At 37.1% G+C, this 16,811-nt stretch overlaps 1 protein-coding gene across 10 annotated transcripts in view; it reads right to left on the minus strand.

The window, feature by feature from the left end:
- The window catches only part of CNOT4 (CCR4-NOT transcription complex subunit 4), a 153,299-nt gene that overhangs the window by 56,124 nt on the left and 80,364 nt on the right, over positions 1-16,811 (minus strand). For all 10 annotated transcript variants that reach the window (XM_059885717.1, XM_005205772.5, XM_005205770.5 and 7 more), the window contains 4 exon segments: positions 10,584-10,781; positions 2,255-2,341; positions 1,400-1,501; positions 533-658 (listed from right to left, as the gene is read on the minus strand). In XM_059885717.1, the coding sequence (XP_059741700.1) occupies positions 533-658; positions 1,400-1,501; positions 2,255-2,341; positions 10,584-10,781 (513 nt within the window).

The raw sequence follows: 16,811 nt of genomic DNA on the forward strand, positions 1-16,811 counted from the left end.
AGCATTGTGCTTTGGCATATGCTCATTTAATATGCCGTATGGTCAATATTTTTACTTGTAAAGGCAAGTTTATACTACAAATTGAAAGAAGACAGGAGAACAGGAAATGTAAAAAAGAATACAGGATAATAAGCCTTCAATTCACCCTTTACAGGACACTGACTCAGTGGACACTTGCATGGGTAGAATCATTTTATAAAAACAATTAAGCTTTTCAGTGGCACTTAACAGAGTATTATTTTCTAGCACACTTGCAGAGATGGCAGAGGGGAACCTCATATTTACAATACTCCACTTAGCTTTAGTTTTGCCTACATTTTCAAAACTTAGGGGACCACAGATGCATTTTTTATTATAACAATGTCCTGCAGAACTGATATTCCATAGAACAACCACATATTTGGAAAAAGCTAATTTAAAGTAATAACAGTTTAATAAAAATAAAATTCTTAGTTTTTGCTTTTGCAATTTTAAGTTATATAGAAAAATACTTCCTTTGCTGCAAAGTTGATAATTCATATTACTTTACTACCTGCATTTCCTCTTTTGTGAAGCTGGCCGCCTCATCCCCCAGTTCATGTAGGTACATGCAGTCAGGCTTTGGACACTGCATATTCTTTAAGAAGTAACTGCAGTATTTTGTTGTACCTAGAGATGCCTGCAGGAAGAGGAGGGAAGAAGGAAAAAGACCCAAAACGTAAACTGACACCAGAATGAGAATTTCTGTATCTAGTGTTTTCAAATGAGGCAAAGACACAATAAAACAAAGTATGGCTGTGAATGCTAGAGAATTCAACTATTATTAGCAGAATTTATTAAATATGATGATCATTTGAAAGATTCAAAAAAAAACAAAAACAAAAAAACCCCTCCATCTATGGTTTCCAGAGCTTGAGCACCCAAATCCTTTCCCTAGAAATCAGGAGAGTAGGAAGGCAAAATCTGTTCAATGTTTTAAGCGGTTAGGCACATAAGACAAATTCCTTTTTCTAATTATGCCATCCTTCTTTCAACTTACTTGAAGCATTGCTTGGTGGGACCCTTCACTCAAGCCTGAACTTATCAATGTCCAAATATTTAAGGACAACAAATTGGAACCATCATCTATTTCGTAAAGAAGAATAAATCCATTTTCACAAAGGAAAATATGTGTAAATACAGGAGATTTTTTTCTTTAGGATTAATCCCCTAATAAGGTATGTGTTTACTTCTACCTGGTAGAACAGGACCCTAACAGGTAAGTGATAAGCAAATTAGCTGTCATAGGTTAGAATGGATACCTATGAAGCACTCTTTAAATAAGACTCCTTCATTAATATGTAACAGCTATGTTCATCTGTACTTACTACATGTTATCTCTTCCCCCTTAAAAAAAAAACAACCCAGAGGACCATATTACCTTAAGTGTTCTGCCATCCACCACCACATTGTTAACACACTGTATGGCTCTGAGAGCATCTTCCGACCGTATATAGGTTACATAAGCACTGGCACTTGGACCCTAAAGTGAAAAGCCACTGTTGTTAGAATCAAATTCAACAAAAACTCAAAAAAAAAAAAAATTAACTTGCAACCTGCCAAAGGAATTCTAAAGGCCTTTACTACCACTATCTTTAATAATAATGACAATGATTAGAAGTAGTAGTAGCTTATATTAAGCTATATACTAGCCCATCTTAAGATAATCATACTTAACGAATTTTATCTGATTTTAAGCAGACTAAAATATATATGAATGAAATATCTTTGGCTTGGTAATTTTCTTATAAAAGTCATCTGACAGGCTTGTCAACATTATAAAAAAAAACAAACTTTGAAAATTAGATTTGAAAAAATAAGATGTGAAGACAGTGTCAAACTATGTTCTCAGAACAAATGGAATCTTTAAGAGTACTGTAGCTGCTAATATCAGCATAACAAAAATGCTCTATTAAGTTCACAATATCTGAAAATATTAATTAGAAATCACTATATAATTTAACTGGTTGATTATAGACTCAATTCCCCCTCCCCTTCAAACCATCACTAAATCTCTGTTACTACTTCCCTCTTAATATTATCAATTCACTGTTAAGTTTTGAAAGGATCAAAGAAACACCAAAAAATCCCCCCACCCTACCAATAGAGGTCACTATATGGTGTAAATGCTTGACCATCAAGCTTTCTAATCACAGAAACCAAGTTTTCCTTCTGAACAGCCCAGGTCAAGCCCTGACCGTAGGGAGGAAAGGTAAAAATCCCTATAGTTAGTTACCTGTGAGCCTGCATATGATGTGCTATTATTGATGACAACTTTATGTATTTTACCAAACTTCCCAAAATATTCTGGTCGTTTTAAAACCTATAAAAGAAGAAGAAATAAGGTATAAACTTTCCCCACTTCATCAACTTTATCCTTATAATGGGGACATGCACCATGCCTCTTCAGTGAAAAGAAAATAATTGTTAAAGTTTTCCAATAAATGTGACTACTTACTGATTACAATTTGTGTGGTTAACTTAACTGCAGGAAATCATCAACAAAAATCTAAAAGCTATTCTTTACTGACCCACTGAATAGAAACTGAGACTAAGTCTCACATTACTACATTCTAACATGTACACCAATAATCTATGGGATCTTAATTTGACAGTATTCTTAAACACAGAGCAGATCAACTATCTTAACCACACTTTCATTAATAGATGATCCTTATAAGGTCTCAGAACAATGACCAAGATTATGTATTTTTTTAAATTTTCTATTAAATTTTAATTGCATAAGTAACATATATCTTTTAAAATAAAAACAATAACAGTTTTAAAATAATAGAACAGCAATTAGATGGACTCAGATATTTTCGTATCTTAAATGATGGTTAAACAAACTCAAAAACAGACACAAGTAGAGACAGTTTTACTCATAAATCTATTGTACATAAAATACTGTGTATTATATTAAAGCACTGTTTATAATCTACAAATTCCAAATATGGTAACAGAATGTTTTTCAAACTTTCATGCTTTATGATTTATTACTCAGTGTGTGTCAACAAATTTTCCTTATGTCAATTTCACCATTTTTCAATTGTCTTCTGTGTTTTTCTCTCTTTCCCTGATAAATAATGAATGAATTTTTCTCTATTACCTGGTTATTTCTTGGTGGTCATTTTCCCTCATACTTATGTCATCTCCTTTACTCTGTGATCACTACATGCATTCATTTAGCTTGTCCTGCAAACTAACTTAATCCTCTCCCCCAGGATTTGCAACTACCTCAAAATTAAACTGTTCTTTTCCAAAATTTACCTACAGACCTACGTAGTATTTATTTATAGGTTTAAAATTCAACATTCAAAAAATGAGTATCATGACATCCGGTCCCATCACTTCATGGCGAATAGGAAAAGTGGAAACAATGTCAGATTTTAATTTCTCAGGCTAGAAAATCACTGCAGATGCTGACTGTGGCCATGAAATTAAAAGATACTTGCTCCTTGGAAGAAAAGCTATGACAAATCTAGACAGCTAATTAAAAAGCAGAGACATCATTTTACCAACAAAGGTCCATATAGTCAAAACTGTGGTTTTTCCAGTAGTCATGTACGGATATGAGAGCTGGACCATAAAGAAGGCTGAGTGCCAAAGACTTAATGCTTTCGAAGTTGTGGTGCTAGAGAAGACTCTTGAGTGTCTTGGACTGCAAGAAGATCAAACAGTCAATCTAAAGGAAACCAACTATGAATATTCATTAGACAGACTGATGCTGAAGCCAAAGCTCCAATATTCTGGTCACTTGATGCGAAGAGCCAGCTCATTTGAAAAGATTCTGATGTTGGGAGATACTGAAGGGAGGTGGAGAAGGGGGCAACAGAAGATGAGATGGTTGGATGACATCGCTGACACAATAGACATGAGTTTGAGCAAACCCCAAGAGATAGTGAAGGACAGGAAAGCCTGGCGTGCTGCAGTCTATGGGGTTGCAAAGAGTTGGACACAACTTAACGACTAAACAACAACCTATAGACCCACTATTCCTACAATCTTTCCAAATAGCAAGCTATATCTCAACTGAAGCTTTCTGCACGTATCTGTTCAAGTGTGTGCAAAGTATCTTCTCCAAATACTCTTATTTGGTAATTCTCGCATACTTAACATCTTAGCTAATATACTCTACATCTGACAGAACCAAAGTTTTGTGAAACAGTCTGCGGCTGGGGTGTCATGAATTCTTAACAGTTTTCAACTTGATTAATATAATTTTTTTAACTTACTTTATTTTAGGTTTTTATAAGTATAGGGTTATTATGTTTTCTGCAGCCAATATTAATGGATTAGAAGGTGCAGTGACTACACTGACTTTCAATCTTTTTTCCACCCAAATCTTCTGAAGGATATGACATTTAGAGTGCTCTTGGGTTGTTCAAAGAGTCTTAGGATAGAGGTTATGGGAAGAGTATGTATCTTGAAAAACTTTCTGGCCAGTGGAGAACAGAACTGCATTCAATATTCCAGCTGGATGTGTACCAATTCAGCAAAAGGCCTCAGTCAAAAGACTTGCTTCAAGGGACTCAGCCTGGTCAAAGGTTGTGCTGCATCAGCATCTCATATCACATCCAAGTTTATGGAAGTACTTCTCAATGAAGGCAGCATCAGGGGATGCTGGAACGTAATGTCAAAGCAACTGGGAGACACTACTGGCGCTCAGTGGGTGAGAGCCAGGGACAGCTTATAGCACTCAGGCTAGCCCTGCACCACAAAGAACCATCCTACACAACTTTTGAATGTTCTACAAGACATTCATCTAGCCAAGATGCTTGTTTATAATTAAGTGAATCTAGAAACAAATCATAAACATAAAGCACTTTCCCACAGTTTCAACACATGTTGGATTTAAAAGCAAACACTATGTAATTAAGGGACAACTGCAAATGCTTTGTTTGAAATTTTACTAAGAGTTCTTCAGAAAAATCACACACATCATTAACTCTTCATGGCACCCGTGCTGTCAGCACATACATCTGTAACAATCTGCACTTTTAGTTGTCATATTCACAGTGATTCTACAAGCAGATGCAAGCTCCTATTTCATAACGTACTGGGAAAAAAAGTACTTTACAAACTTATATACACACACAAACCATTTGAGGATCCAGCTGAAATACTTATTTCAGCCCCTGAGAGTTTACACCGTAAGCTCCCAGGTGATACTAATGCTAGTAGCCCAGAGGCCACACCCTGAGTAGCAGTACCAAGTATTTACATGTAGAAACAGCCTTCTTATACTTTAATTTCTCCCGCATTTTTTCAAATTATGTATCTACCTAGACAAATTATATTATCAAGAAGTCATTTCATGAAACTCAAAGGGTGTTACAAAATACTATTTTTTAAAAAAAAACGTGGATACTGGGTCTGAAAAGGTTAAAGACTGACTTATGGAAATAAATTCTGGCCAATAATTGAGCAATACTTTCATAAAAAACATTAAGACTTGTATATAATTACAGTGAGCGGCCAGAATAGTATTTCCAAAGCACAAATCTCTCCATGTCATTCTGTTCTTAAGATTAGTCCATAGCTTCCCATTGTCTTTAAGATACAATGCAAACTCGTTAGCATGTTTTAAAAGCCCTTCGTTATCCCTTACCACTTACCTCCTCAGCCTCATCTCTCACCATTTCACTCAATTTTCCAGCCAAACAAATCATTTGAAGACCAAGCTTTTTTTTTTTTTAATCCAGAAGCACTTGTATAATCCCTATGCCTGAATTGGAAAAGACTCTTGAGAGTCCCCTGGACTGCAAGGAGATCCAACCAGTCCATTCTAAAGGAGATCAGCCCTGGGTGTTCTTTGGAAGGAATGATGCTAAAGCTGAAACTCCAGTTCTTTGGCCACCTCATGCGAAGAGTTGACTCATTGGAAAAGACTCTGATGCTGGGAGAGATTGGGGGCAGGAGGAGAAGGGGACGACAGAGGATGAGATGGCTGGATGGCATCACTGACTCGATGGACGTGAGTTTGAGTGAACGCTGGGAGATGGTGATGGACAGGGAGGCCTGGTGTGCTGCGATTCATGGGGTCGAAAAGAGTCAGACACGACTGATCAACTGAACTGACTGAAGCATTTTATACCAAAGATAGCTAGGAAGTACATACCTTCCCCGCCGCCCCCACAGTCAGGTGCCATCTCTTGTGCCTCCACAACACACAGCACTTCTAACAGTATATAGCTGCTTTTATAAATAAACAGGGGCAACCTTTTATTGGTTTATGTTCAGTGTCTCAGACAGTGCCTGGCACAGTGCAGGTACTCAATAGATGCTTATGGAATAATTAAACTCTGTTAGCATCGGAGAAGGAAATGGCAACCCACTCCAGTATTCTTGCCTGGAGAATCCTAGGGACGGCGGAGCCTGGTGGGCTGCCATTTATGGGGTCTCACAGAGTCGGACACGACTGAAGTGACTTAGCAGCAGCAGCACTGAACACGGAGAAGGCAATAGCACCCCACTCCAGTACTCTTTTGCCTGGAAAATCCCATGGACGGAGGAGTTTGGCAGGCTTCAGTCCATGGGGTTGCTAAGAGTCAGCCACGACTGAGCGACCTCACTTTCACTTTTCACTTTCTGCATTGGAGAAGGAAATGGCAGCCCACTCCAGCGTTCTTGCCCAGAGAATCCCAGGGATGGGGAAGCCTGGTGGGCTGCCATCTATGGGGTCGAGCAGAGTACGACACGACTGAAGCAACTTAGCAGCAGCAGCATTGAACAAAAAGAATACTACATGTGTAAAACACTGGTGGGCCTTACTGTATTAGGAAATGATCTATGGGTGGTAAAAACAGCCCGCCCAGGCAAGGGAAACTCAAGTAATTTCAATGTTCTATATTAAGTTGCACAATCGAGGTTCTATCTAAACATAAGTCAACTAGCAAAACAGTAAATAAAAAAAGTAAAGAGTATGGGTAGTAGGCAGAACACCCTGCATATAACCACATTACCTATATATTCAAAGTCCTATATTTACTTCACAGTGAGTCAACTTGAGTACTAACTACTATATAAAAGGTTATATGATAGAATTATAAATGCCCAATGACATACCTAATGTGTAAAATGTCTTCCTATACTTTGGGAACACAAATGTTCATGGACATGTCATAGAAAATAAAAAATGTAGTGACAGATGGAAAGATGAATAGACAAATGTGTGGATGAAGGAACCATATACACCACTGGTGTAAAATACATTGGAATAGGAGTTCTAAGACCAGGGAGGTGGGGTGCGGGGTGAGGGAATGAGGGTGGTTTCTAGTCCTGGGTCTGCTATGAAACAGCTAAGTGATCCTAGGCAAGTCACTCAACTTCTCTATGCCTCAGTTTCCCATTTGTAAAAGAAAATGGTTATGTTTTTAAAGTCTTTCAGTTCCTCAAACAAGCAGCTCTTTCATGCCACCATACACCTGGGACACTTCTGCCCTTATTTGCTACCCAGCTAATCCCTAGTCATTTTTAATCATCCTTTCCTCAGGGAGGCTTTTCGTGGATCTCCGCACTAGCTAAATTACCTATGTTTATATGTTCTCAAAAAGCCCTGTATCTCCCTATTTATAAATACTCAGCACACTTACAAGTACTTAATTCTGTCTTCTCCACTGTCTATAAGCTTTTAAGGGTAGAGACTGTGTCTGGCCTGCTAAACCATTTCATCTCCAACATCAAAGTACCTAACAGACTGTAAGTATTCAAGAGCTAATTTACAGAACAAATGAATAAGGTTCTGACAAATTGAAATTTTTAGGATTTAGGAGATGTTTACTCTAAGCATTATCTCTAACTACCACATCTTCTAAGATAGGTTTTTTTCCTATTAAGTGATAAATGGATACATTTGACCATCAATCTTGGTATGAAGTTGTCAGATATACAAAAATTATTTTCAAAATAAGCTTTAAATTTTCCTAAATATTCCTATTCTGCTAATCAGAATTCAGCCAAATATCAAATTGTTCAGCATCCAAAAATAAGTAAATGAAAGGGATCTTCTTTGACTAAAAGTTACCCTAACAATTTGAAACTTGGTGATTTCTAATGAAGTGTTCCAATCTGAAAGAGTCAGGCAGTTACATTTAAAAGAAATTTTAAGGTATTATTTAGAAGTAGTAGGCTTTAATAACTAAAACACTAACCTTTGGTTTTCTTAGGGTTTCAAGAGAAACAAATGAGAGAAACTAATGTTTAAGAAAATTCACTGTCCTCTTACCAAGCAACAGTGCTTTCAAAAGTATAAAACCAAGACAGTGATTTTTTAGGTATATTTACATTCATGGTAAAGTATTCTCTTCCATGAGTCATTCCCTAGATTCATTTCTTTCTGTGTAATAGTTCTTCAGATTAATCTTGCTGACATTGTGTCATTTGAAATGAATATAAATCTCTGTACATAAGTAAAAACAAACTACAGATCTAAGTCACATCTCTAAGAAGAAGCAGAAACCTGTAAACCAAACATCAGACTGAGGCTATGGCTTCATTTTTATCCAGCATCTGGGTGCTGCTCGGTAAGCCTCCAGTACCACAAGCAACTGGATTTTGTATTAATAAAACCAAGCACATCCATATCCAAGAGTTGTTAAATCAAAATTAAAGTTCCATTAATTTACTGGCATAGCAGGGAGTTCCTTGGTGGCCTAGTGGTTAGGATTGCACACTTTCACTGCCATGGCCTAGGTTCAACCCCCAGTCAAGGGAACTGAGATCCCACAAGGTACATGAACGCCAACACTCAAAAATTCTTTTTTACTGGAGTAGCAGCTTCAGAAAAGCAAACACAGATTCTAATCAATAAGATTAGCAGGAATAAACGCTGCTAAGTCATTTCAGTCGTGTCCGACTCTGTGCGACCCCATAGACGGCAGCCCACCAGGCTCCCCCGTCCCTGGGATTCTCCAGGCAAGAACACTGGAGTGGGTTGCCATTTCCTTCTCCAACGCATGAAAGTGAAAAGTGAAAGGGAAGTCGCTGAGTCGTGTCCGACTCCTAGTGACCCCATGGACTGCAGCCCTCTAGGCTCCTCCGTCCATGGGATTTTCCAGGCAAGAGTACTGGAGTGGGGTGCCAAGGAATAAATAGAGGTAGGTAAATTAAAAACTTGCTTAGGCAAGAAATGTTCTCTGGTTGGAAAAAAGTATTGTTTAAAGAGGGAGACAGAAGCACTGATACAAAGTTGTGGCAGTGTTCAAGAGTGAAACGGGATTCTGCCTGTCTGGGGAGTTAAATGCTATATGATTTAGGAAAAAGGGAGAACTGGCTGCTGAGGTTAAATCACAGGCCTAAAATGAGCTCCTTCCTTATCATTTATTATAGATATGAACTCCAGGTCCACCCCTTTGGCTTTGGAAAACCTCGTCTCTTGAAGATCGTTGTAGTCCACTAGTGCCAGCATCGTGGACCTAGACCCTAGTGATTCGTGAGCTGCCTCCACAATTACTACCCATGACAGAGACTTCTTAGTAAGGTCGCCCTGATGTTCTCCTCTACAGATCTTGAAGCCCTTCACAGCCTCAATACATAGTTAACTAATCAGCAATAAATATTTCTTATTCTTTCTAAACTGATTTTTACAAAATCAATTTTTAGACGCCTTATTATTTCCTCCTCCTGGGGCCGTTAGCCCTCTTAGACCAGTTCAAAGATTGCCGCCTCCCTAAGCATATTCACTATAATCCTTCCTCTGATTGCTGCCATCCTGAGCATTACTATAAACCCTTCTCAAGGAGGACTTCCGACAGATCCCTCAAATCCAGCTCTCTCCAACTTAAGTGAACATTCTGGCTCCCATTCAGTTTTTATTTGCCTTCCCAACAATCTAGTCAGCATCTCCTCATGTATCAGGAACTAAACATTAGCAGACACGTATGCAAGGGCATTAAGGAAAGTAATGAGTTCAACATTACTCTAATAAGCCTGGTGGAGGAAGGAGAGAAGAGTTATGTAATAAATAAACAAAAGGGTTAAGACCTCCCCTGCTTTCAATGAATCACAAAGAACCTCAACCACTGTTTCCCTCTGAATTCTCTCTCCTTCCCCAAAGTTGGCTTAAAATGAATGAATAAAGAACGATGACACAGTAGAGTAACAATTCTATCACTGTTTTATAATCAAGGTTCACCACTTCAGTGTGATTTTTAAAAAAATACAGATCTCTGGTGGGTTCATGAAAGTACATCTCCACTGTTGATCCTTAATACAGCTACAGAAAAGAGGAAAGAAACAGAGTAGTCCTGTCACATGAGCCTTAAGAGCACAACAGAGACACTATCCAACTTCCACAGACTATGAGCACTGAAGGGGACGTCAGAGATCTAATTCAACTGCCCAGTTTCACAACTGAAGAAAATGAGCCAAGAAAGATTAAGACACTGGCCTAAGATCACAACTGGTCACTGGTTTCTTAGTGATTATTAAAAAATTATTTCCCATTATCTTCTAAGTTTTAGAATTTTCAGGTAAATCCTGCCATCGGGCAGGGCCAGCTATTATTTCCAAATAAACAAAAAGAAAAAATGCCAAGTTGAGGAAGAAAAGAGAAGACAACTTACCTCTGGGTCTGCTAGGCGCTGAGACAGACCTACAACAAAGACGAGGTTTTTTTGTACAACACGTACACTAGCCAAATGTTTGCGATTTTCTGATATTTTCTGTTTTCTCTCATTTTGTTTCTGTTTTTTCTCATTCTTTATCCTTTGCAGTTCTTCCTGGGAGAGTGGTTTATAAACTGCTGGGTCTTCTGGATATGGCTTCAGGCATAAAACAAACACAGAGTTAGCATTAAATGAACAGAAAACTATGAATAAATAATTTTCAAATGCTGGATGACGTGTATGCACTTATTTGCTACATCTCCCTTTTTCTGAATCTTCTAATCTTCTAAACTTTTTATTTAATAAAAGTTAAATGTTACATAAGAGTGTTTTTAAATACTTTTTAAACCACTTTTAGTGCTGAAACTTAAAATATCACCAAAGATTCTAAAATTTTAAAAACCAACCTGGTATTACCAACAATGCCTAGTACACAGTTTACAGAAAAATTAAGCTTTTAAGGTACTATGTAAGGGGCAAAGAGTACAAAATATCATCTAAATATGGATTTATTGTATTACAATCAAGAAATATTTAATGAAAACGTACTATGTGTTTGAAGATTAATGAAGTACTTATTCTTTAATAGGTAGACATTTCCTGTCAAAGGAGATGGGCAAATAAACAATACACAGATACTATGGCTCAGGAGTTTGAACTTAGCTTCAGCACTTATTATCCACATGGCTTTAGACAAGTCAATAGAACTCTATGTCTCCATATCCATGTAAGTAAAATGAAAATCATCTTAAAGGCTGGTGTAAAAATAACACTCGTAAAGCAATCATTGTAACTGGCCCACAGTAATCCCTCAATAAATACCAGCAATTACACCACTGTAATGTTCTTCTCTCTCATCATTACAATTTTGTTTTCATTCCTCCTGCTAATGCCAAGACTACCAACAGCCTGAATGAGAGCTGCAAACTGGCTTTGAATCTTGGATTTTTCTTTACTGAGAGACCTTGGCTAAGTTATGTAATTTGTCTGCCTCGGTCTTCCATAAAATGGGAATCATAGTACTTTATTCAGAGGGTTTCTGTGAGAATTTTAAAAAGGCAACACACTTATAAAATGATTAAAACTATGTCCTGCACAGAAGCATTCAATAAACCAGTTATTATTTCAGCTGGCCTTCTATATCTGCAGGTTCCACATCCTCAGATTCAACCAAATGAAATTATTTGGGGGGAAAAAATTCTAGAAAAATAGTTCCAAAAACCAAAATTTGAATTTGTCATGCACCTAGCAACTATTTACATAGCATTTACATTGTATTTACAACTATTTATACATCATTTACATTAGATATTGGAGACTATACATAATCTAGAGATGATTTAAATTACATGGGTGGATGTGTGTAAGTTACACACAAACACTATGCTATTTTATATGAGGGACCTGACCATCCACGGATTTTGGTATCTGTGCAAGTGGCATAGAGGGGGCTGTTCCTAGAAAAAAATCCCTAGAAAAAAAAATTAAAAAAAAAAAACTTCTTAATCTTAACATATTTGTGAATCTGCATCTCTGTTGTTAGGAAGAATTAAATAAATTGTTTCAGATAATAGAAATCTGGTAATTTAACCTAAACACAAATGAAAAATATACAAAATTTTATTAGTCTCAACCTGTCTACAGGTTTCATAAAAAGCTGGTAAAGCACACATTCTATGATGGTTCCTCCTCCACACACACCACCATTAAATACCTACTCTACAAATCCGATAGAAAATTAATCATATGATACAATAAGATGAGGAAAGAAGCTAGATTAAAGATGGGAGATGAAAACACATAACTTGAACAGCTGCAGAAAAACACTATGACTCACAAAACTAGTAACCTTAGTACTAAAAATGAATATAAAGAAAAATACATCTGGTCTACTTTTTGACTGAAACAGATAATGTTAAACCTAATATTCTAGGAATACAGGATCAAATAAAAAGCTATAAGCAAAAAATTTTTCTTTAAAATTTTCTACTCCATGTTACAAACTAATGCTTCTGGAGAAGCATTTTAAATGAGCAAAATATTTTTAGTAGTGTTAATTTGTCAATAGATTGCCAAACTACTAATTAAGATGGTTTATAGTCTTTAATATAATCACTTAATTCCTTTCATATGTGTAGTTATGTTTCCACTTTTATTCCCAATTTACATGTATATTTAGATGTGTCTTCCGTTTTATTTTCTGATCAGACTTACCAGGACTTTGATTATTTTATTGGTTGTTTTAAGAACCAGCTCCAACTTTTATGGAAATACAGCTTTCCTATTTCATTAAATTCTACTTAATCCCTACTTTCTACTATCATAATGTTTATTCTTTTCCTAGTTTCTTAACCCAGAAATAAGTTCATTTATTTTTGCTCTTCATTTTCTAATAAATGAATTTACAGCTTCATCTTTTCCTCTTGCTAAAGACAATGAAAAATACTGGGTAAAACTTTTCAAACCAACATCTTAAAAACAATAATGATCTGCAGCGGTGAAGTCCCAAGCAAATTTCTGGATAAAAGTCAAAACCCAAAGAGATAAGTGGAAAGGCTGAGTAACAACCAATGGGACAGAGGGACAAATGAGGGAAGAAGCACAGCATTCAAAGTCCAAAACCAGTCTAAGGTGAAGAGTTCTGGGGAGATCACTCCCATGATAAGATGAGACCAGTTCACCCCTAAAGGGCTCATATTCTCTTAGGGTTAAGTACAGACTTACAGAAAGGTCAGAACAAGATAAGAAAAAAGGAAAAGAGTGAAGGAAAAAACCATCCTAGAGAAGGTGAAACCAGCCCCAGGGAAGATGTGCACCTGAGAGAACAAAAGATTAAGGCATCCCTAATGGCAACGTTCACAGGTTCCCGCAGAAGGCAAACCAAAGCCTATCTACAGGACGGCAAATTTATCCTGGGCCTCAGAGAACTGCACAAATGACTCAGTGACAACCATGAAGCCCATCAGACAACAAATCACAGAAAGAAATAACACGAACAACAACCAGCATAAACATCCCTCACAGACTTCAGCAACTGGAATTATTGGACAGATTTTAAAACAAGGATGATTATCAGTTTAAACAAATATATGACAAACTTGAAAATATCTGCAGGGTATAAAAATCTTTTTTAAAAAATCAAGTAGCAAAAAAGAACATACATTACTTTCAGAAATGGAAAACAAAATTTTAAAATTCAGTAGACTAGAACTTATACACTACTTAACTTACATGCTGAGTACATTATGCAAAATGCCAGACTGGATGACTTCAAGCTGGAATCAAGAATGCAGGGGGAAATACCAACAACCTCAGATATGCAGATGACACCACCTCATGGCAGAAAGCAAAGAGGAACTAAAGAGTCTCTTGATGAAAGTGAAAGAGAAAACCAAAAAAGCTGGCTTAAAACTCAACATTCAAAAAACGAAGATCATGGCATCAGATTCCAGAACTTCACAGCAAATAGATGGGGAAACAATGGAAACAATGACAGACTTTATTTTCCTGGGCTCCAAAATCACTGCAGATGGGGACTGCAGCCATGAAATTAAAAGACACTTGCTTTCTTGAAAGAAAAGCTATGACCAACCTAGACAGCATATTAAAAAGCAGAGACATTACTTTGCCAACAAAGGTCCATCTAGTCAAAGCTATGGTTTTTCCAGTAGTCATATATGGATATGAGAGTTGGACTATAAAGAAAGCTGAGCACTGAAAAATTGATGCTTTTGAACTGTGGTGTTGGAGAAGACTCTTGAGAGTCCCTTAGACTGCAAGGAGATCAAAGCAGTCAATCCTAAAGGAAATCAGTCCTGAATATTCATTGGAAGGACTGATGCTGAAGCTGAACCTCCAATACTTTGGCCACCTGATGCGAAGAGCTGATTCATTTGAAAAGACCCTGATGCTGGGAAAGATTGAAGGCAGGTGGGGAAGGTGACAACAGAGGATGAGATGGTTGGATGGCATCACCGACTCGATGGACATGAGTTTGAGCAAGCTCTGGGAGTTGGTTATGGACAGGGAAACCTGGCGTGCTGCAGCCCATGAGGTCACAAAGAGTCAGATACGACTGAGTGACTGAACTGCACTGAGACTAGACCTAAAAAAATTAATTGATTAGAAGGAATCATCTATAATGCATTAAAGGAAGAAAAAGAAACAAAAAAGAGATTAAAAGACATGGCAGATAGTGAGAAGAACTGGAAAATATTTAATCAGAGTCCCAGAAAGAGAGGAAAGAGAAAAACGGCAACAGCTGACTAGATAACAGCTTAATTTTTTCCCGAACTAATGAAACTCTAGATTTGATGATTTTGAATTGTGGGGCTGGAGAAGACTCTTGACAGTCCCATGGACAGCAAAGAGATCAAACCAGTTAATCCTAAAGGAAATCAACCCTAACTATGCATTGAAAGGACTGATGCTGAAGCTCCAATACCTTGGCCACCTGATGCAAAGAGCCGACTCATTGGAAAAGACCCTGATGCTGGGAAAGACTGAAGGCAGAAGAGGGCAAGAGAGGATAAGATGGTTGGATGGCATCACCAACTCACTAGACATGAGTTTGAGCAAACTCCAGGAGGTAGTGAAGGACAGGAATGCCTGGCCTGCTGTAGTCCATGGGGTCTCAAAGAGTCACACCCAACTTAGCGATTGAACAGCAACAATGAAATTCACCAAATCCACAGATTCAAAAAGCCCTACAAACCTCAAGCAAAATAAATAGAAATACACAAGTGAGTTCTACATTTTAGAACTGATCGATAGTCAATTTTTGTGCCCGATACACTGTATTTTAAAGTTTTGTACAAATTTATTTGTACAAAGTTGTATGTGTGCACAAACACACATACTTGCTAACTGTGTTAATCAAATTTTTCATTCCTTCTGTGTACTTCATGTGCATATGTGTTAATAAGTCCCTTTAGTCGTGTCTGACTCTGTGTGACATAGTTCTAAACTACAGAAGTTAGAAGCCCCTCGATTATGAAAGTGGGTGCAGTTTCTCCTGGTATTTACATCAGCTCAATATACTTCAGAGCTCTACTATGTGAATAAAAGTTTTGTGACTCTAGGGGATCTTTAATCAGTAAGAAAAATATCCTCTTTAACTACTTTCAAAATGTGTCGATCTTGAATCTGATTATGACTAAATAATATCAGTACAATTATACTTTCTTTCCTATGGTTTCCATTTGCCCACTCTTTTCCCCTCCTAGTTTAATGATCTATTTCTTACGTGTTCCTAGCTCTACAAGGTTTATCAGGAAATAGAGCAGTCCCCTATATGCTTCCCCCTCAACAGCTGCCTCTCCCTAAAAATAATCTGTTTATTCTTTCACATGATTCTTTTGTCATTTACTATCACATCATTAAATAACATGCTTGTACTGCTACTTCTTGATTTTTTCAGTATTAAATATTATTATATTAGGCAAAATCAAGATTTAGCTTTCTTTCAGCCAGCCTAACAACATATTCCAAGCCCACTTTCTAACCTTCCATTCTAATTTCGTTAGGCCAATAGTCATAATTACATTATTACAAAGTTCAAATATTATTTTTACACCTTTACCTCCAGCTATGGCAGATTAGATGGTTAAGAGACTAGGGATACCAGCATAAACAACTAGAAAACTAGACAAAATGTATGCAATAACTGTTTTCAGACATTGAACAACAGGGAATGAACAGCAAGCAGATCTATGACCTCTGAGAGAAAAGAAATAAGGCAGATAAAAACCATGAGTGTCCCAGTTTTCTGCTCTTCTGGCACTTACTGGACCCTGGCACTGGTTCTAACAGTCACATTGAGCAGAAGGGACAGTGTTCAAAATTTGAAGAGGCTGAAGCAACTGAAATTTACAGGGCAAAAATACCACAAAGAGTGAACTAATACAAAAAGAGTTCCAGAAATCGATATGGAAGAATCCTGTGGTATCCAGTTTTCATAATAGCCCTCCTGATAGAGTGTCAACACTGAATCTGGGAAGGAAATCAAAAAGAATTAAAACCAGTCACATGTACACTCTTTCAGAATACAGATGAGGAGGAAACACTTCCTGAAGCAAGTATTTCTTTGGTACCAAATCTAAAAACAATACAAAAGAAAGCCACAGATAAATACTTCTCATAGCACAGATACAAAACTCTTTATGAAAATATTAGCAAATTGAAAAT

This window comes from Bos taurus, chromosome 4, assembly GCF_002263795.3.
Source record: "Bos taurus isolate L1 Dominette 01449 registration number 42190680 breed Hereford chromosome 4, ARS-UCD2.0, whole genome shotgun sequence".
NCBI classification, from domain to species: Eukaryota; Metazoa; Chordata; class Mammalia; order Artiodactyla; family Bovidae; genus Bos; species Bos taurus.